Source organism: Nerophis lumbriciformis, linkage group LG39 (genome assembly GCF_033978685.3).
Source record: "Nerophis lumbriciformis linkage group LG39, RoL_Nlum_v2.1, whole genome shotgun sequence".
Lineage (NCBI taxonomy): Eukaryota > Metazoa > Chordata > Actinopteri > Syngnathiformes > Syngnathidae > Nerophis > Nerophis lumbriciformis.
The window spans coordinates 11,163,432-11,184,977 of NC_084586.2; the positions used below are offsets into that span (position 1 = coordinate 11,163,432).

Below are 21,546 nucleotides of genomic sequence, written 5' to 3' on the forward strand. Positions count from 1 at the left end.
CGTAATGTTGTAACAAATAATATTTCTATAAATAGGCTTTACTTTGCATTTTAATTAACGTGGGATTATTTTTTGTATTTAGAAATAATAGTACCAACTTTTTTTCTTTTTTTTTTTCTCCCAACATTTGTGGCACTGGCGTGGCGCCCCCTGATGGACGGCGCCCTTAGCATTTGCCTATACGGCCTATGCCACGGGCCGGCCCTGTCCGGGTGGGAAAAGTTAGTCCCTTTGGTCCCCCTGCTGGAGTTTCCTGTCATCGGTCGGTAAAACACATAAAAATGTAACTTAAAAAAAAAAAATAATACATTTTTATACATTATTAAATTAAAAATCTCACTAAGTCACCTTTGAAAGAATAATTTCACTCAAAAGTTTCAGAAATGTAGCAAAAATGTTTTTATTTATTTTTTGACCATAATTTCATGCTACTTTTGTGTTAAACAAAGCCTAAAGAAATGTGTTTTCAAGGAAACATAAAAAAATAAAAAATAAAAAAATAAAAAATTAAATACTGGTTTGTTAAACGCAAATATATAATGTATTTACCTTGTTGATACATTTCCCTGAGGCCTCAAAAGATGTAGCAGCGCCCCTGTACGCCACACAGGAATTGTGCTATTATCAAGTTACTGTAAAAAATGTGTATATTTAAAAACGTTTAAAATGTTGTAATGGTGTTTAAAAAAGAAAATATCCCGCTATATTTTAATCTATGACGCCCTCCGGGTGGGAAAAGTTAGTCCCTTTGGTGCCCCTGCTGGAGTTTCCTGTCATCGGGGGGAAAAACGATGGCTGTCCCGAGTAGTTCCACAACTCTTAGTCGGTAAAACACACAAAAATGTAACTTAAAAAAAATATATATAATATTTTCTTTTTACAATATTAAATTAAAAATCTCACTGAGTCACCTTAGAAAGAATAATTCCGGTCAAAAGTTTCAGAAATGTAGCAAAACAAATTTTTTTATTTGACCATAATTTCATGCTACTTTTGTGTTAAACAAAGCCTAAATAAAGGTGCTTTCAAGGAAACATAAAAAAATAATATACAATATTTGTTTTTTAAACGCAAATATATAATGTTTTTACTTTGTCGATACATTTCCCTGAGGCCTCAAAAGAAGTAGCAGCGCCCCTGTACGCCACACATGAATTGTGCTGTAAAAAATGTGTATATTTAAAAACGTTAAAAATGTTGTAATGGTGTTTAAAAAAAAGAAAATATCCCGCTATATTTTAATCTATGACGCCCTCCGGGTGGGAAAAGTTAGTCCCTTTGGTCCCCCTGCTGGAGTTTCCTGTCATCGGAAAAAAAAAGATGGCTGCCCCGAGTAGCTCCACAACTCTCGGCCAAAAGTAAAGCAAAAAGTCCGGCATTCGAGAGCACTCAGGACTCCTACCGGGGCCTTGTGGAAACCGGAGGAGGTTGGAGGATGTCTCGCTGGGTGCCCACCAAGAAGGAAAAGTACGGCGTCGGTGAGTAAAAAATAATAAATCTCCGCTCCATCGTTAGCGCCGTTTAGCTCTCAGATCGAACAAGTTTGACCGTCTTCGTCCGCTCTTCTCCCGCTGGCAATGAAGGGGATGTGTCGGTGTTGGAAAATGTTTCATTTGGAGATAAAAGTTTTACTGTGGAATTCCCAATAGATGGAAAGTCTTGAGGGAGACGCTGGGAATTGTTCGAGGCGCGCCTCGCTGCTGTTTTCCTGTCTTTATGGATGGGCCTCCCCGGTCTTAACTTGGCTAACTTGGACACAACTTTTACTCAACTTTACACCACTTCTGCCCTATTTTGTCTCACTTTTACTTTGTTGGCGGTTTGGCGTGATCGTTCCACTTCCACATCTCAGCCAGACATGTTGGTGCCATGTTCAAAGCTACCACACCTCTTCTTTAGCATCACATATCACTGCAGTGCTATCATATAAACATGTAAACAAACGCATAAATCTGGGTAAAACTATGACATTGTGCAAAATAAATCAAATATATTGCACATACTGAAATATTAATTTTGTATAACAATGTTGTTTGCATCAGTGTAACAATGCAAAGTTGTTTTATACTGTTTTTAATCAATCAAGCTTTATTTATAGAGCGCTTTTAATACATTAAATAAAATGCAAATTGCTTCACAAAGTTAAAATGGGTTATACTTGTATAGCGCTTTTCTACCTTCAAGGTACTCAAAGTGCTTTGACAGTATTTCCACATTCACCCATTCACACACACAATCACAGACTGATGGCGGGAGCTGCCATGCAAGGCGCTAACCAGCAGCCATCAGGAGCAAGGGGTGAAGTGTCTTGCCCAAGGACACAACGGACGTGACTAGGATGGTAGAAGGTGGGGATTGAACCCCAGTAACCAGCAACCCTCCGATTGCTGGCACGGCCACTCTACCAACTTCGCCACGCCGTCCCCCACATACATACATACGTACGCACGGACACAGATACCAAACACACACATACAATCTAGAATAGAATGGACTTTATTGTCATTATATTTGCATATAACGAGATTAAGGACTCCAACTTAAGATGCGTTAGTGGGAACAAATATGGGGTAAAAATAAATAAATAATAAAATAAAATAAATTACACAACAGGCAATAAAGAAAAAAACTAACTGGAAATAAACAGACTACTATCCGATATAAATAATAAGCAATCCTGTACAATATACAAAACACTATAGAAATACAAAATACTGTACAATATACAGAACAAGACAAAGAGTACCGGAGTAATAAATAACAATCAGTGTCGGACGTATTGCACTCGAAGGGTAATATTGCACAGTAGGGCATTAGGGTAGGGTATTGTATAGGGGTGAATTATTATTATAAGTTAGAGTTCAAGATGGTGACAGCTCTGGGAAAGAGTGTTTGTTCTGGCTCTGATGCACCTGTAGCGCCTGCCCGATGGTAGCAGGTGGAACAGGTGGAAGCCAGGGTGTGTGCTGTCCTTGGTAATGCTTTTTGCTCTGTTGAGGCAGCGGGAGTTGTGTAAATCCTTCAGGAAGGGGAGGGGGCAGCCGATGATTTTTTGTGCAGACTTTATGACCCTCTGAATCGCCTTTTTGTCTGCTTCAGTGGAATCTGGACTGGACCTGGTTTTAAGAACCCTTTAAACTATCTAATTTCACTGACAACCTGGTCTGGTGAAGATAAGGTCCTTTTTAAAAATAATAATAAAATAAGATAAGATAAATAAATAAAACAACATTTTCTTGAATAAAAAAGAAAGTAAAACAATACAAAAAACAGTTACATAGAAACTAGTAATGAATGAAAATGAGTAAAATGAACTGTTAAATGTTAGTACTATTAGTGGACCAGCAGCACGCACAATCATGCGTGCTTCACGGACTGTATCCCTTGCAGACTGTATTGTTATATATTGTAGGAACCAGAATATTAATAACAGAAAGAAACAAACCTGTTGTGTGAATGAGGGGAGGGAGGTTTTTTGGGTTGGTACAGTAATTGTAAGTGTAGTGTTTTTTTGTTGATATAATTAAAAAACAAAAACAAAAACAAAAAAATAACACACATACACACATATGCAACTATATGGACCAATGATTGCATGGCTGAGTACAGAGGAGACATGTGAGTAAACACTATCACAGGAGCCATCTGCACCATCGGACCATGGCCACCAGGACGCTGACACAGAAGCGCCCCCACAAGCATGGCCGATAACCCCTGAGATGGATGGCTCATCTGAGGAACGTTGGAAAATAAAAATAATAAAACTTGTAAAATAGTAAGAACCATGTGTAGCAAGAAAGAATAAAATACAAGTAAGACATATGAAGAATAATAGAGAAAAAAAAGTATATATATGTATACAGTAAATAAATAAATAAAATATAAGTAAATAAAATCTTGCATACAGGGTGTACCCCGCTCTCTGCCCGAATGCAGCTGAGATAGGCTCCAGCACCCCCCGCGATCCTGAAAGGGACAAGCGGTAGAAAATGGATGGATGGAAAATCTTGCATAACTAATAGGATAAAAAAGTAAAATATAAATGACGTCAATAAAACACTCCTAACACTCCAACTAGAACATTAGAATCTGCACGAGACCACTGCAAACATCAATGAAAAATCAGCATTATCTCTTGTGAAGGCACATTTTATGGTGCACTGGTTATTATATTGCGCAGGTAATACAGTACCTCTTGAGGAGACTAAGGTGTCACGACTCCGCACTTTATGCTATCGTTTTCTGGGTTTGGGGCAGCATTGTCAGAGACCGGAACAGACTTAATAAACTGATTAAGAGAGCTGACTCTGTCCTAGGCTGCCCACTAAACAGCATTGAAAATGTGGTCGACAGAAGGCTGTTGACGAAGTTGACATCTATAATGCCCAATCCCTCTCACTCATGCACCTTTTCAAGCTTTTTCAGCATTAGACTGTTGTATCCACAGTGCAAGAAGGAGCGCTACGGCATGTCTTTTCTACCCACAGCCATAAGACTTTACAACGCACTTACGTGATTACTGTCATCCTTTTCTTGGTGTGCAATATGATTGTTAGGAGTGTTTTATTTTACAGATAGTGTAATCGTTAGTGCGCAATATATATTATGTATTACTCATTTTTAGTTTTTCATTACTTCTGTTACTGTATGTAAAAACCTGCAGAGCAACAATATAATAGAAGTATATCTATCCATCTATCTATCTATCTATCTATCTATCTGTCTATCTGTCTATCTGTCTGTCTGTCTATCTGTCTATCTATCTATCTAACTAACTAACTAACTAACTGGTCAATGGCTGGCCAATGTGCAGAGTATGGCGTTAGTATCTATAAAACATGTCAAACGTTACTGCTCCATTGTACAATAGAAGAACAGTCTGATAGTGTTATGCTGATGATTTGGTTTTAGAACATATGCACTTTAACAAAATTATTGTAAAAATAAAGAAGTCATACATACTTGAAGTTTGTAGTTGTATATTGATTTTCAATATCAACCTTTTGAACCCCAATTGGCAAAAGACTATTGATACAATGTATAACACAGGATGGCTAAATTGTGGCCCGCAGCTAATTTTTTTATTGGCCGGCGACATATTTTAAAAACAAAATAAACATACCAGATTAGAACATTACACAAAAAACTAAGAACACATACAAGTGTCCAAATTACTTCAAAAATGTATACAAAATTCTTGCATTATACGTTTTTGATTGTGCGAAAGCCCTCAAAAAAGCTTTAGTTTGTGGAATAATAATCATATTAGAAGAGTTTGATAATAAGAAGAAATTAGGTATCTTAAGGGGGTTAGATTAAAATGTGTTTTGTTAGCGATAACACAAAGCTAAGATTTTGATATTTTGTTCATATAGTTTAGCATGTATTGATTAACATTGCATTGGTTTTATCATCTTTAATATACAAAATGTATCAAATTGGCCCCCGCATTTTTAAATTTTTCTGTATGCGACCCTCGCTACAAAAAGTGTGGACACCCCTGCTGTGGCATAAATTTATATCGTAAAATTACAAGACCAAGCAGAATCAAAGCCCTCTATGCCCGCTTATTTACAATATATTTACTAATGATTTTGACAACAGTACTACAAGTGGTCTGCTCATAACCGACATCAGTGATCATCTACCTGTTTTCACAAACTATGACGTAAACTACAGGAGGAACGTGGATGACAGAAAGACGTTCCGAAGACTATTCACAGAAAAAAGTATGAATGCTTTGAAGAATGATCTGAGAGAACAAAGTTGGGACAATTTGTACAGTCAAAATGATGTAAGATGAAGCATATAGTATTTTTCAAAATACTTTTAGCTAATAGAATAAACATTGTTTGTTCTCTTTATGATTTTTGCATTTGGAGCAGTTAGAAGAGGAGAGGGAGTCGAAGAGACAGAAATTGTCTATAAAATCCAAGGCAGAATCCACTAAAGCAGAAACAAAAAGGAACATTTAGGCTGCTCAGAAATTTGCCACAAAGGCTCATGTCAGAGCCATCAAAGCAACAATACCAAGGCAATGTGTGAATGAACCAAAGTAATGTGTAAATAACTAGATGAACCATCTGTGGCTGTGAAGTGAACACTAATAACATTGTAAATACTGTATAGAGTAGGCTAACCCATGTGGTTCCTGTGGATGTGAACACAAGTTGTAATTACTGTGTGACTAAATAACATAGTGACTGAAACAGACATAGTGATTCATTTGGTTGAATGGGGTATATGTTTATGTAAACCCTGTTGATCATTTTTAAATTCTTTAAACACTAAAACATCTTTAAATTGTGCTTTTTTTGCACATTTTTGCATGTTCAATTGCTGTAAAAACCCTTGGAAATGAGAGGTTGCTGATACATGTTAAGATTTCTGAGCTCTCCTTAATAACCATTTTTTTTGTAATTTCCATATCAATTTCTTCAATTTACATTAACCTGCGGCCCCCAGATCCCCAGCTTATTTTCAGACTTTTTCATTAAGTTAAAATCACATGCCAGTATGACCAGAATTGTCCATGGAAAAAACTTTAGTAAGAAACAGAAGAAGAAGAATCAAGTATGGATGACATAGGGATTGAAAAACGCAAGCAACAAGAAAAATACATTGTATAGAACATTTATAACACAAAAATCTTCAGAGGCTGAAAATGAGTACAAAACGTGTAAAAACAAGCTAACTAGTATCTTATGAGCATGTAAGAAATAATATTACAGTCAACTATTAGACAGGAACAAAAAAATACTTCTTAGATGGAAACGTGAAAAATGACAAAATTAATGAAGTGGTTGAAAGCTTCAATGACTACTTTGTAAATATTGGACCAAATCTGGAATAAAATATTGCAGATCCTAAGTCAGTTCAGGACTTGAATGACATCATCCCAAATCAATGATTCTCATGGACGTGACAGAAGAAAAAATAATCAAAATCGTGAATTAATGTAAATTGAAGTAATTGATATGGAAATTACAAAAACATGGTTATTAAGGAGATCTCATAACTCTTAACATGTATCAGCAACCTCTCATTTCCAACAGGTAAATTCCCAAACAAAATGAACAGAGCAAAAGTTGCACCGAATTATAAGATTGGAGACAAATACCAGTTGACAAACTATACACCTGTTTCCTTAATTCCACAGTTTTCTAAAATCATTGAAAAATTATCAACAGATTGGACAAATTCATGAATAAAAGTGGAATGCTTGCGAACAACCAATACAGATACAGAGCTAACATCTAAACATTGATTCCAATCGAAATAACAGAAGTAATTACCAATGCAACAGATCAGTGTGCAGCTGCAGTGTTAATGGACTTAACAAAAGCAATTGACACACTCGTAAAATCTTAATCAACTAATTAGAATGGTATGGCATTAGAAGGTTGGTCTTGACCTGGGTAAGTATCTACTTGTCTAACGGGAAGCAATATGTGAAGCTAAGCAAACAAGTTTTACAGCTCTAAATATATCTTATCTGACATCTGTAAAGTCACAAAGGACTTAAATTGATATGAATATGATTTACAATGCGGCACATTTTGTCCAGGAAGCCAACACACGGAAGCCAACAGAAGAAATTGATAAACTAAAGAGATGGTTTGACAAAAAACATGTATTTGGCAATGGTAACAGTAGGACAGAGAGTCAAACGCAAATATAAATAGATGTGGCAGGGTAAAATAAATCCAATTGCTTGTACTAGAAGTCTAATATTAAAATATACAACATAAGGTGGCAATAAATACTTAAATAATAAATAAAAGAAAATATGTTCTAGACCTGCCCTGCGATGAGGTGGCGACTTGTCCAGGGTGTACCCCGCCTTCCGCCCGATTGTAGCTGAGATAGGCTCCAGCGCCCCCCGCAACCCCAAAGGGAATAAGCGGTAGAAAATGGATGGATGGATGGATGTTCTAGACCAAAAATCAGTCCTTATCTTATCTACTGATAGCTAGTGTTACTGTATCTGAGTTATTCTGTAGAAAAATGGGTAAATAATTACAAATTCAGTTGGGACAGATTTTCAAAACCATGACTCAGGCTAGACCAGACTTTTTTACAGTGGTCGCCGCTGCGGGTCAGTAATCAGAAATTCATGACAAATAATATATGACCACAATCTAATGAAGAAGCAAACTAAGTGTATTTGTTGTTTCCCCTTTAAATCTGATTACATCTAACCAAAGCGTTCAAATACTTTTGTGTTTTTTTTGTGTGCATTTTTAAGGCAGTAAGCAGAACAATTAATTTCAGAAACCTTAAATGTCAAAAAGCAGACTTACAGTTGTACAGTACCTCACTTTCAGTACGCACCACTAGTGTTGGGCAATATGGCTGAAAACTGTATCATATACATTTTCATATCGGTTGGTATTGATAATTATTGATATTTTTAATGACCTATGGAAAATATGGACCAGGAGAAGAATTTATGAAATGTAAACATTTTTATTTCAAATGTAACCTTCCTCTGATTACAATTCCCTCAGCTATAAGGCAGAATGGAAAGGAAATTGTCAACACAACCATGGAAAACACTCAAAGAATCAATGTAAACAAATCACAATACCTAATATGATCCACTTCAAGAAACTCTTCAAACTTAGTGTTTACAAAGTACAAAGAAGAAGAACCATGATAAACATTCTGAATTTATTTAATTCATCCATTCTTTCACTCTCAAAATAATCTTACTTATCTCATCATATGAAATATAACTTACTTCACCAATTATTATTATTTATTTATTTTTATTGTGATTACTTATGGAGTATATTGTGAATAAATTGAGAACAGGAAGTGAACTAAAGTTTTGGCAACTGTTATGTAAAAGACAAGGGGTAGGAATAAATAAGCTCTGCTTCTTCCTACTCCTTTTCGAACATGTTGAAAAGAGAAACTGGAAATTGTGATGTATCATGTTGTATGCTTGCATGTTTGAAATAAACTTAAACTCAAACTCAAACTCAATAAACACTTAACAATAACCTCTTGAAAATAAGGTTAGAAAATAAGGACTATGCAAGAAATGCTTAATAAAGTGTGACAAAAGAGTGCAAAGTGAGAAAATGTAAACATGATAGAGAAACCTGAGAACAATTTTTAGAAGATTTACTCCCAGGAAGTAATGGCTTTGTAGCATTTAATTTGGTCTGTTATTCTTATTTAAGTATGAAAATGAATATATGTAATGCCGTAATTATTGTTTAAATATTATTATACCAAATTATTATTCTAAAGTAGCACATTTGTTATGTATTGTTATTTGATTTATTTATACAGTCCTGCACTTTAGCTTCTACCTGTTGTTTCCGTACATTCAAATAGGGAACGGACAAGGGTTGAAAAGAAAACATAAGATGAGTGCGGCGGAGGCCTACGGTCCGTTTTGGAAAAAATCCCAAAAACTGCCATACTGTCTAGGTGACTTTTCCTGTTTTAGCCACAATTTATTCGCTCTCTGCAAACACTCATTTTTACTGTCTCTTCTCACTCCATGCAGAAAGTCAACAGATAGATACCATGAATTGATTTACGTGGATCCCGAAGTTGAAAAACTTATTCGGGTATTACCATTTAGTGGTCAATTGTACGGAATATATACTGTACTGTGCAATCTACTAATAAAAGTCTCAATCAATCAATCAAAACAGCAAGATGGAACAACCGAACTAGATAGTTGATACTGTTACGCGATTGATTGCTTACTGATTACTTCCTGTTTTGCTAAGACAGCGCATAGGCTTGTCTTAGCAAATATATATATATATATATATATATATATATATATATATATATATATATATATATATATATATATATATATATATATATATATTACGGATGTCCCGATCCGATATTTGGATCGGATCGGCTGCCGATATTTGCCAAAAATTGCGTATCGGCAAGGCATGGGAAAATGCCGATCCAGATCCAGTTTAAAAAAAAACTCCGGTCCGTGTTTTCCAACGCACCTATTTAAATAATACATTCCACTTTTCTGCTGCTCCGTAATTTCCGTTCCGCATTTTCCAGCACACCTTCAACACATCCACAATTCTCACGCAGTTGCTTTTAGCTGCTGGCATTACACGACAGGCTCTTCTCACTCTTTCCTGTGTCTCCCTCTCACAGACAGCGAGCGCACCTTCTTACACACGTCACATACTGTCACGTCATACGTCACATACGTATACGTCTTCTCCCAGCAGAGAGCGAGGTAGCGGCATGGCTAACGTTAGCTGTGATGCTAGCGCAGCCGCTAAGGTGCGCGCCTGCTCAAGCGTCCTCTGCGCACGGCAAATCTATGCCACGCACAAAATCAAATAAAAAAATAAGCGCATAACAATTTTCGACACACGGACACGACAGAGACAACAGTTTTCGTCATCATTGTTCAAATATTGTGACATCCGTTGAGACGCTTATCTCCATTCGGTGCCACACGTCCACAACATCAAAATGTCCAGGCAAAAATTTCCACATCAACACCGTATGAAAAAAATAGTGATTTTTTTAGTTGTGATTTCCTTCTCTGCATGAAAGTTTAAAAGTAGCATATATTAATGCAGTATGAAGAAGAATGTTTTAATGTAGACATGCAAGCCTTGAAAGAACATTTTGAAAATCATGACTACATTTCCTGCAAATGGGTACATTTCTACCCTATATTTTAACTTTAGATTTATTCTCATATCAAACTCTTTTGACTGTCTTTTTGACACTTACATCAGGCGCCCCCCTCCACACCCTGGATTATAAATAATGTAAATAATTCAATGTGATTATGTTGTGTGATGACTGTATTATGATGATAGTATATATCTGATAGTATATATCTGTATCATGAATCAATTGTGGACCCCGACTTAAACAAGTTGAAAAACTTATTCGGGTGTTACCATTTAGTGGTCAATTGTACGGAATATGTACTTCACTGTGCAACCTACTAATAAAAGTCTCAATCAATCAATCAAAACACACAGAATCATCATACTGCTGTGATTATATGCATCAAGTGTTCATTCAAGGCTAAGGCAAAATATCGAGATATATATTGTGTATCGCAATATGGCCTTAAAATATCGCAATATTAAAAAAAGGCCATATCGCCCAGCCCTAGTTTCAATGATGCCATTTCTGTTTGTCATGTATAATTTTGTCTATTTTGTGTTTATCCTTGAATAAACAGGTCAGTTTCTTGTTACCAACCATTGTGTATTATTCAAACTCCCCTAATTCAGCTGGCTAGTTGTTATCAAGAGTACTAAAACCCTTTTCAACATGATTCTGACAACTAAGTAGGCTAAATAACTTTAAACTTTAATACATGCTCGGATAGGCCAGTATCGGTCAGTATCGGTATCGGTCGGTATCGGATCGGAAATGCAAAAACAATATCGGTATCGGATCGGAAGTGCAAAAACCTGGATCGGGACATCCCTAATATACATACACTGATATCAATACAAAGTGTTTGATAAATTATATCAAACACATTTACAGGGACGGCGTGGCGCAGTGGAAAAATGGCCGTGCGCGACCCGAGGGTCCCTGGTTCAATCCCCACCTAGTACCAACCTCGTCATGTCTGTTGTGTCCTGAGCAAGACACTTCACCCTTGCTCCTGATGGGTGCTGGTTAGCGCCTTGCATGGCAGCTCCCTCCATCAGTGTGTGAATGTGTGTCTGAATGGGTAAATGTGGAAGTAGTGTCAAAGCGCTTTGAGTACCTTGAAGGTAGAAAAGCGCTATACAAGTACAACCCATTTATCATTTATTTATTTACAGTACAGGCCAAACATTTGGACACACCTTCTCATTCAGTGAAGAAACAAGAATATAAAACATATTTTCAGTTATTTCACCTTTTTTTGTTAAGTTCATAACTCCACGTGTTCATAGTTTTGATGCCTTCAGTGACAATCTACAATGTAAATAGTCATGAAAATAAAGAAAATGCATTGACTGAGAAGGTGTGTCCAAACTTTTGGCCTGTACTGTGTGTATATAGTTTATCAAACACATTTTGTTTTGATATCAGTTACATGTCTATCGTGATATTGATATCGTTTTATTGGCCCAGCGCTACACCCCACTGTAAACTACAATCCACAGTGAGCGTTGTCGTTTATTTATAATAGAGCATTTTTGATGTATTCTTGTATCAGATGGACGTTATATTGGTTTTACTTTGTGCGGGTTGGGTTGTAACGATATGAAAAATCATATCACGGTTATTTTGACCAAAATGATCATGGTATTATTGAATGTGCTGAAAAAGTACTTATACAGACTGAAATCTTTTAACCGAGTTTTATTGTAAACATTACATAAAATAAGGAGACTTTGTTGGCAGAAGACACATTAAATATTGTTATGGCAAATGGCTTCTGAAGAGCCATGTTATTTTAGTTTGTAAAGGTTTTAGAGTGTATTTTAATGATAAAGGCAAGACGAGTGTTGTTTCAGTGACATCACACGTGTTCACTTCGTGTTGTAGACACTTCTGTTCTGTGTCATTCTCCTCTAAGTACTCTGTTCTAAGAATGCATAGCTTGTAGTTTCAATGGGCACAATTGAATAGCTTGGTTGCTCAGACAGCAATGTGTTTATACAAGTTAAGACTGGGGTATGTCGTTTGTCAATGGAGAAAGACGTTAATGTCTGTGGTATTAATGTTAGCATTTAAGCAAGCTAGACAGCTATTAGCGTGCTAGCGTGTAAATGATCTGTATCACTGCTCTGTGAGTTGATCAACGTGCGGTTATCACAATTTTACAATAATTTAAATTTAAATGGTTATACTAACCGTCAGGAGTTTAACCGCTGCTGATCATTAATGCTGTTTATCAACAGATCCCTAAGTGTAGGTAAGATCTCAAAGTCTGCTTAGCAACAAGTAGAAAAACATTCACAGAAGTAACTACAATGAATAACTATTTTTGTTGCGATGTTTTATTAACCAAACACGTGACTCTCCAGTGTTCTTCGACAGGAAAGTACGCTTTTCAGATAGTTTTTTGTGGCCTTCCTCTCAATCGTAGCTCTTTTTTGAACAGCCATACCTTCCATTAGGGATGTTTTTTCTTCAACTTTACCATCTAACTTGTCGTCCAAAGGGTGCTTGTGGTCGTCTGCAGGCCTGACAGACCGACAGCCTGGGTTGATGCTCATTTGGTAGAGATCAGCAGCCGGTGACGCATCCAACAGCAACGTTTTGTCTTTCCGCTAAAGACCATAAGTCATTAGTGAACGCCTCCTTCGCCCCTTCACCCAAGAAAAACATCTCGGGAGTGCAGTCAGTGACCAGAATGTGGTAGCAATTGAAACACTGTGTTCGCACACAAACCCAAGCCATGTGTCTTTAATCAGTGGTCTCCAACCTTTTTCAGCCCACAGCCTGTCTGGTTTCTGTCAATCCTGACGGAGGTGCGTTTCAGACCTCATAGTAATCTAATACTATTGTCGTGTAGCGATGTATTAAACAAAGAAATACCAAATATCAAAGAAGGACTGTAACTGTACAAAAACACACAAAGTGAACAGTGAGCCGCCATGAGTGCAACCCTTGTGTTTGTTTGACGACAGCGTGGTGTGATGTGCATGAGCAACAGGCACAGTTTTTTTTTATGTCCATTGCTGTAAGAGTTTTTGTTTTGGTAACCACAAATCCATTCTTGTTGGACAGTTCCTTTTAACTTTAATCCAACATGATGGAACACTAAACTTCACACAACACACAATGCATTTGGCACATTAGCATGCCTGGAAGCGACATAACCATATTTTAATTAGCTGTTATCATAATTTAGATTTCTTGTCTCCCCATTGTCCTAATTGGCTTGGAACGTTTTTTTTCAGCTCCCCCAGTCAGAAAGCTTGTTCACATAGTTTGTCTCTTGAACTGTGACCCTGAGGTGATGTTATAGTAAAATCAATTGTCTACTATTATAAAATAAAATAAATATAATTATAATCTAAATGTATTAGATTTATGTAGGCCTGGCAATATGGCCTGAAAATAAAATCTACGATTTTTTCCCAAAGAATTCGACTTACCACTTTTTCACATTTTTTTCCCTACTTTTTAAAAAACAAAAAAAACAAACAAACAATGAATACAAATGACAGAGATAATTTTAAACAAGGTTTTATTTTATTTGATCAAATATTAGTACTTTGAAATGACACTGAATACACTGTATCTTACTCTAGAACAGGGGTGCTCACACTTTTTCTGCAGGCGAGCTACTTTTCAATTGATAAGTCGTGGTGATCTACCTCATTCATATATATAATTTATATTTACTTATTTATGAAATATATGTTTTTGTTAACAAGTTAAAGGTGTTTAATGATAATGAAAGCATGTTTAACACATATAGTTAATATTGTTAAAAAATTAAAGGTGTTTAATGATAATACAAGTATGTTTAATACATATAGTTAATATTGTTAACAAGTTAAAGGTGTTTAAAGATAATACAAGCATGTTTAACACATATAGTTAATATTGTTAATAAGTTAAAGGTGTTTAAAGATAATACAAGCATGTTTAACACATATAGATTCCTTTCTTTCATGAAGACAAGAATATAAGTTGGTGTATTACCTGATTCTGATGATTTGCATTGATTGGAATGCTGATAACGTCCGCATTTTTGAATGGAGGAGAAAAAAAGTCCTCCTTTCTGTCCAATACCACATGAAAGTGGTTGGTTTTTGGCATCTTATTTGTCCAGCTTCCGTACTCCTTTGTATACACTTTACAAGAAATACATTGTCGGCAAACTCCGTAGCTTGCTAGCTTGTGCACGCCAGCTTTCTGAGACTCTTATTTTGTTAGCGCAACTGTGCAACTGTGCAGTCGGTCTTTGGAGTTTTGACGACAGGTACGGCGCCAGAGTCTGTTGAAATAAAGTGTTTCTCGCCTTCCAGTCGGTAATTTTAATGAGCTAGCAGCAGCCAGCGTCATCTCAGAAGACCCTCGGGTGCCGTGGATGTCAATCAAGTGACGAAAGTGACGTCATAGTGAAGATTTATGATCGCTCATTTTTAGGACTATTTTTTTAATGCCTGGCTGGTGATCGACTGACACCCTCCGGGATCGACCGGTAGCTCGCGATCGACGTAATGAGCACGCCTGCTCTAGAAGCTTTATTTAGGAAGCAATACTTGAATAAAATACTTCTCTTACCGAAAAAGGTAACATTGCATGCAAATAAATAATTATCTCCGACAATGAGATTAATAGCGAAAACTCAAAACTTCTGTCTTGAATAAAATATTTTGTAAAAAAATGTAGTAATATGCATCGTGTGCAAATAAATAATCAAGTAAATCAATAAGAAGACATACTATAATTTCAATAAGTTAAGTGGATAAACGCAGGCTTTCTCTTTTATTCACAAATCTTGGCGATGGAAAATTACTTAAAAAAAACAAAAAAACTTCCTTGTTACTTTACCAAAAAAATTATTGAATTACCGTATTTTCCGGACCGTAGGGCGCACCGGATTATAAAGCGCACTGCCGATGAGCGGGTCTAGTCAGGTCTATTTTCATACAAAAGGCGCAACTCATTATACGGCGCATTAAAGGGGTCATATTATTATTTTTTGTTTCTAAATGTAAAACACGTCCTTGTAGTCTACATAACATGTAATGGTGGTCCTTTGGTCAAAATGTTGCATAGATGAGGTTTTACAGATCATCTTCCAGCCGCTTTCTGACAGTCGCTTCCGGATGCGCCGTTTTGTCGGCGGTCTTGTTTACGTGGCTCACTTTCGGCAGTGTCTTCTCCCCGTCCTCTTTCTTGTAGCGGTGTAGCGTGCAAGGACGGGAGTGGAAGAAGTGTCAAAGTATGGAGCTAACCGTTTTAATGACATTCAGACTTTACTTCAATCAATAACGGAGCAGCATCTCCGTTATTGATTGAAGTAGGCCGGAAATGTGTCCCGTGGAAAACCGTCCGACCGGACCTCTCTAATAACTAAAGTTCCTTGGGTGAATAATGTAAACTCACAACACCGGTATGTTTTAGCGCTTTCATGGCGAGTTTACTGACAGATATAAGTAATAACTTTACACTACTTTATATTAGAAATGGCAACAGCGCAGGATGACTGTCCCATAACAAGAAGATAAAGAAAAAGATGAAGCTTATCGACTACAAAAGCGGAGGCGCTCGCATTTTCAGGACTTATGCAGATCCCAAATACAGATCAGCAGGTACGAGAAGGTAAGAATAGTTGCTTTTGCATTATATTGCGAAACAAAACGCCAGATAATATGTCTTGCCTTATACACACACCATAATAATACTTGTACGTTGAAGCACAGTACAATCCATCAAGCGGTGCTGCTTCATAGCTTATCAAAATCGAACTAAAACATTTTGATAGATTTTTGAGCGCCGTGTGTAATGTTCTATATTTTCAATGGAACATATAACATTTTGGTGTTGTTTACTTGAGTCATGTTGCAGTCTACAAATATCTGTTATGTGTGACTGCCCTCTACTGGTCACACTCATCATTTCACCATGTACCAAATAAAATAGCATCAAAGTCAGTAAGCACAAACAAAATTATTCCGTAAGGCGCACTGTCGAGTTTTGAGAAAATGAAAGGATTTTAAGTGCGCCTTATAGTCCGAAAAATACGGTGCTATAGGAATTACTCTTTCATAAATATAATTAATTACTAGGGAATGTAATTGATGCGTGACTTGTAAAAAAACCTTCTGATATCTGGCTCATGCAGTTGACAGACGTTTCACATTCGCGCAGTGTGTGTGTGCCTTTTATAAGGCAGTGTCTGTTGCCAAGTTGCCTGTAACGTCAACGCCCAGACCAGCAACATTAGCTCAGCAGTGGCAGTTTGTCGCCTTTTCCAGTAGCTCTGTTGAATGTTTTCACTGGATCGTGTTACTTCTGTTTAACCCTTGTGTAATGTTCATATTGTTGTTACTCAGCCAGCGTTTGTGGGTCTGATGGACCCGTTGCTTTTTGTGGCTTTTAATGCCTCACAATCAAACACTTTTATGTTAAAATACTGAACAGATGTTTATTGGGATAAGGTAAACATCTGTTCAGTATTCTAACATAAAACACTTTTATGTTAGAATACTGAACAGATGTTTATTGGGATAAGGTAAACATCTGTTCAGTATTCTAACATAAAAGTGTTCGATTGTGACGCTGGCTGAGTAACAACAATATGAACAAAGCATGTAAAATTTCTCTGCCAGTTTCTGCATCCCACAGGGATTCTTCTTTTGTGTTTCTGCAACATTGTTTGTCAACACTGTCTGCTCTCATTTTCTCGCACATTTGACCCTCTGATGTTCTGTGTACCTACACTCTGTCCTCCTCCTGTCTAGGCCTGCTCTGTGTGTGTGTGTGTGTGTGTGTGTGTGTGTGTGTGTGTGTGTGTGTGTGTGTGTGTGTGTGTGTGTGTGTGTGTGTGTGTGTGTGTGTGTGTGTGTGTGTGTGTGTGTGTGTGGTACACAGAACATCAATTTCCACACTTCTATTAGCCCCGGACATCTTATATGTAATAGAAGTGTGTAGGGGGGTGTATGGTGTGTGGTCCTTAAATATGTATTCTGATATATGTTCTTCACAGAAAATGAGCCAAAGACAGTGAGTCTCAGTTTGAAAAATTAATTAATTGTATCATTTTTCTTTTAATAAAAAATGAAAACGGGTCCCACAGACCCGAACACCACACAAGGCTTTTAATAAAGAGATTGAATGAGCTTCCATGGCTGTCATATCTTCCGGTCCACAAAGGGTATTGTTTGGATTGCATGCTGAAGGTTTTCACTTCAGTCATTGATTTGTTCCCTTGTAGATAGTAGTTGTGTCCATGTATGCGTGTGTTTGTTTTCTGCTCTCTTCTATTTGATATCAAGTTCATTTTGTGTTTAGTTATGGTTGTTGCTTTAATTTGTAAAAGGCTATTTTCTTGCATTGAACTTGCTGTGCTTCTGACGCTGTCATGTTTACATACAACCACATCAAAAGTAGCGTGCCACTGTACATCAGAACACTGATCATGGTACAGCCCATCCATCCAATTTCTACCGCTTGTCCCTTTTGGGGTCGCGGGGGGTGCTGGAGCCTATCTCAGCTGCAATCGGGCGGAAGGCGGTGTACACCCTGGACAAGTCGCCACCTCATTGCAGGGCCAACACAGATAGACAGACAACATTCACACTCACATTGGCCCTAGTGTGTGAATCTTTAAAAAAATCTTCATAAAAAATGTATATTATGTTTATAAGGAAATATGTCCCTGGACACACGAGGACTTAAATTATGACCATTGTATGATCCTGTAACTACTTGGTATTGGATCCATACCCAAATCTGTGGTATCATCCAAAACTAATGTAAAGCATCCAAACAACAGAAGAATAAGGGATTATTACATTTTAACAGAAGTGTAGATAGAACATGTTAAAAGAGAAAGTACCGTATTTTTCGGAGTATAAGTCGCACCGGAGTATAAGTCGCACCTGCCGAAAATGCATAATAACGAAGGAAAAAAACATAAATAAGTCGCACTGGAGCCCGGCCAAACTATGAAAAAAAACTGCGACTTATAGTCCGAAAAATACGGTAAGCAGATATTAACAGTAAATGAACAAGTAGATTAATAATAAAGTTTCTACCACTTGTCCTTAATAATTTTGACAAAATAATAGAGTGGAAAATAGACTTGGACTTAGACTTAGACTTCCTTTTTATTGTCATTCAAATTTGAACTTTACAGCACAGATAATAACGAAATTTCGTTACATAAGCTCATGGTAGTGCAGGATAAAAAAGCAATAAGGTGCATATATAAATAAATAAATATATATAAATAATATATAATTATATATATAGAATAAATAAATATATATCAATATACATAAATAAATAAATAGATTACTGTACAGATAAATATATTGCACTTTTCCACATGCGTCCACATTTATGGATGTATGTTATTTTGTCTTTTTTATTCCAGCGAGTTAATCCATTTTGGGGGGAGTTGAGGGGATAATTTAATTATGATGCGATAATGACACAATATGTTACTGCATATGTCAGCAGCTAAATTAGGAGGCTTTGTGTGTTTACTTACTACTAAAAGACAAGTTCACTATTTTATTTAAGGACAAACTTGCAATAAGAAACATATATTTATTGTGCCATAAGATTTTTTGGTTAAATAAAGCCAATAATGACATTTTTTGTGGTCCCCTTTATTTAGAAAAGTATCGAAAAGTATCTACATACAATTTGGTACCGGTACCAAAATATTGGTATCAGGACAACCCTAGTCTACAACAAAAAACTTGAATATATCGATATATCGTCGAGGTCTACATTTACATCTAATTTGACGTAAAATGACCCATTCTTTCTCCCCCTGGCTGTGAAGCCGTGTGAAGGATTTGACTCCTGCATCAATACTTGGCGTCAAGTCCTGGTCTAATAAATATGTAGAAGGCATTGCGTGGCTGCTGTCGTTCCTCGCCGCTTTTTGTTTTAAGACCTTCAGCAGCCATTAGCGACACGTCGTCTTTCGTGATTGTCTCAAAAGCGCTGAGGTAGGAAAAGCAAAAGAGACCTTTTAGCGCAGCGAGATAGAGGTTAAGAGAGAGACGCATCTGCAGACTTTTGACAAAGTTGTAGATGAAGACGTCGGCTGCAGCAAATCATATTGAGACAAAGCAAAGGCAGCAAAGAGGAACCTGTGGGATGGTGACCTCCCCCACTCAACCCCCGCCAGTATTGATCCAAACAGGCCTCGCGTTGTCTCTGCAAAAGGTTCCCCGCCGTTCTTCCTGCGCCAGCTCGACAGATGGCTAGTGGCGTGCATCACGTCAGTGTGAAACGCAGTTCACTGACGTTGACGACGTGCGTTACATAATTTAGATAGGGGCTGGAAGAAAGCGATACAGTCGAGCCTCCGGACTGTCAGCTTCCATTAGGCGACACGAATAATGCGGTTGCATAAAGACAGAGTTTTCACGCTCTGTACGGTTAAATTCAAAAATAATGAACATGTAACTTTGAGAAAACACTTAAAATTTCACGATTAGTATTCTAGTGATGTCAATATTACCAGTATTATAAATAAACCATGGTAAAACTCTTGCTTGTTTGTATCACCGTTTCAAATTAAAATAATTGTAAAACAGTGATTGATGATCGCACCTTGATAGACTCACAAACCAGTGATACTTTTCAGTTCCTCGAGAAGGTTAAATGCTAACATGAATACAAGACCCATTAACGTCCTTCCCCATTACAAACGTCATGAAACTTCTATAATTACCACATTGCTGTTTAAAGGGGAACATTATCACAATTTCAGAATGGTTAAAACCATTAAAAATCAGTTCCCAGTGGCTTATTATATTTTTCGAAGTTTTTTTAAAATTTTTACCCATCACGCAATATCCCTAAAAAAAGCTTCAAAGTGCCTGATTTTAACCATCGTTATAAACACCCATCCATTTTCCTGTGACGTCACATAGTGAAGCCAACACAAACAAACATGGCGGAAAGAACAGCAAGCTATAGCGACATTAGCTCGGATTCAGACTCGGATTTCAGCGGTTTAAGCAATTCAACAGATTACGAATGTATTGAAACGGATGGTTGTAGTGTGGAGGCAGGTAGCGAAAACAAAATTGAAGAAGAAACTGAAGCTATTGAGCCATATCGGTTTGAACCGTATGGAATCGAAACCGACGAAAACGACACGACAGCCAGCGACACGGGAGAAAGCGAGGACGAATTCGACGATCGCCTTCTAACCAACGATTGGTATGTGTTTGTTTGGCATTAAAGGAAACTAACAACTATGAACTAGGTTTACAGCATATGAAATACATTTGGCAACAACATGCACTTTGAGAGTGCAGACAGCCCAATTTTCATCAATTAATATATTCTGTAGACATACCCTCATCTGCTCTCTTTTCCTGAAAGCTGATCTGTCCAGTTTTGGAGTTGATGTCAGCAGGCCAGGGAAGCTGGGGTCGATATTCTTCTCTTGATCATCTTCGGTGGCATAAGGGACGGTGTGAGCCAAGACATCCAGGGGGTTTAGCTCGCTCGTCTGCGGGAACAAACTGCCGCCATTGCTTGCCGTGCTACCGAGGTCCTTTGTCCCTGAATTGCTCACACACTCCGGCAGATTCAATGGGGGTCTGGCGGCAGATTTCTTTGACTTTATCGTTGGAAATGCATCTGCTTTGAGTGTCGCAGGATATCCACACATTCTTGCCATCTCTGTCGTAGCATAGCTTTCGTCGGTAAAGTGTGCGGAACAAACGTCCAATTTCTTGCCACTTTCGCATCTTTGGGCCACTGGTGCAACTTGAATCCGTCCCTGTTCGTGTTGTTACACCCTCCGACAACACAACGACGAGGCATGATGTCTCCAAGGTACGAAAAACGGAAAATAACAGAGCTGATTTGACTCGGTGTTTGAGAAAATGGCGGATTGCTTCCCGA

The 21,546-nt window shown here is 37.3% G+C and overlaps 1 protein-coding gene across 1 annotated transcript in view; it reads left to right on the forward strand.

Moving 5' to 3' along the window:
* The first annotated feature begins 1,195 nt into the window (after window positions 1-1,195).
* dock1 (dedicator of cytokinesis 1) overlaps window positions 1,196-21,546 on the forward strand; it is a 533,069-nt gene continuing 512,718 nt past the window's right edge. Inside the window, exon 1 of the mRNA XM_061931733.1 lies at window positions 1,196-1,478. Coding sequence (XP_061787717.1) covers window positions 1,436-1,478 — 43 coding nt within the window. The 5' untranslated portion in view covers window positions 1,196-1,435. The remainder of the gene's footprint in view (window positions 1,479-21,546) is intronic.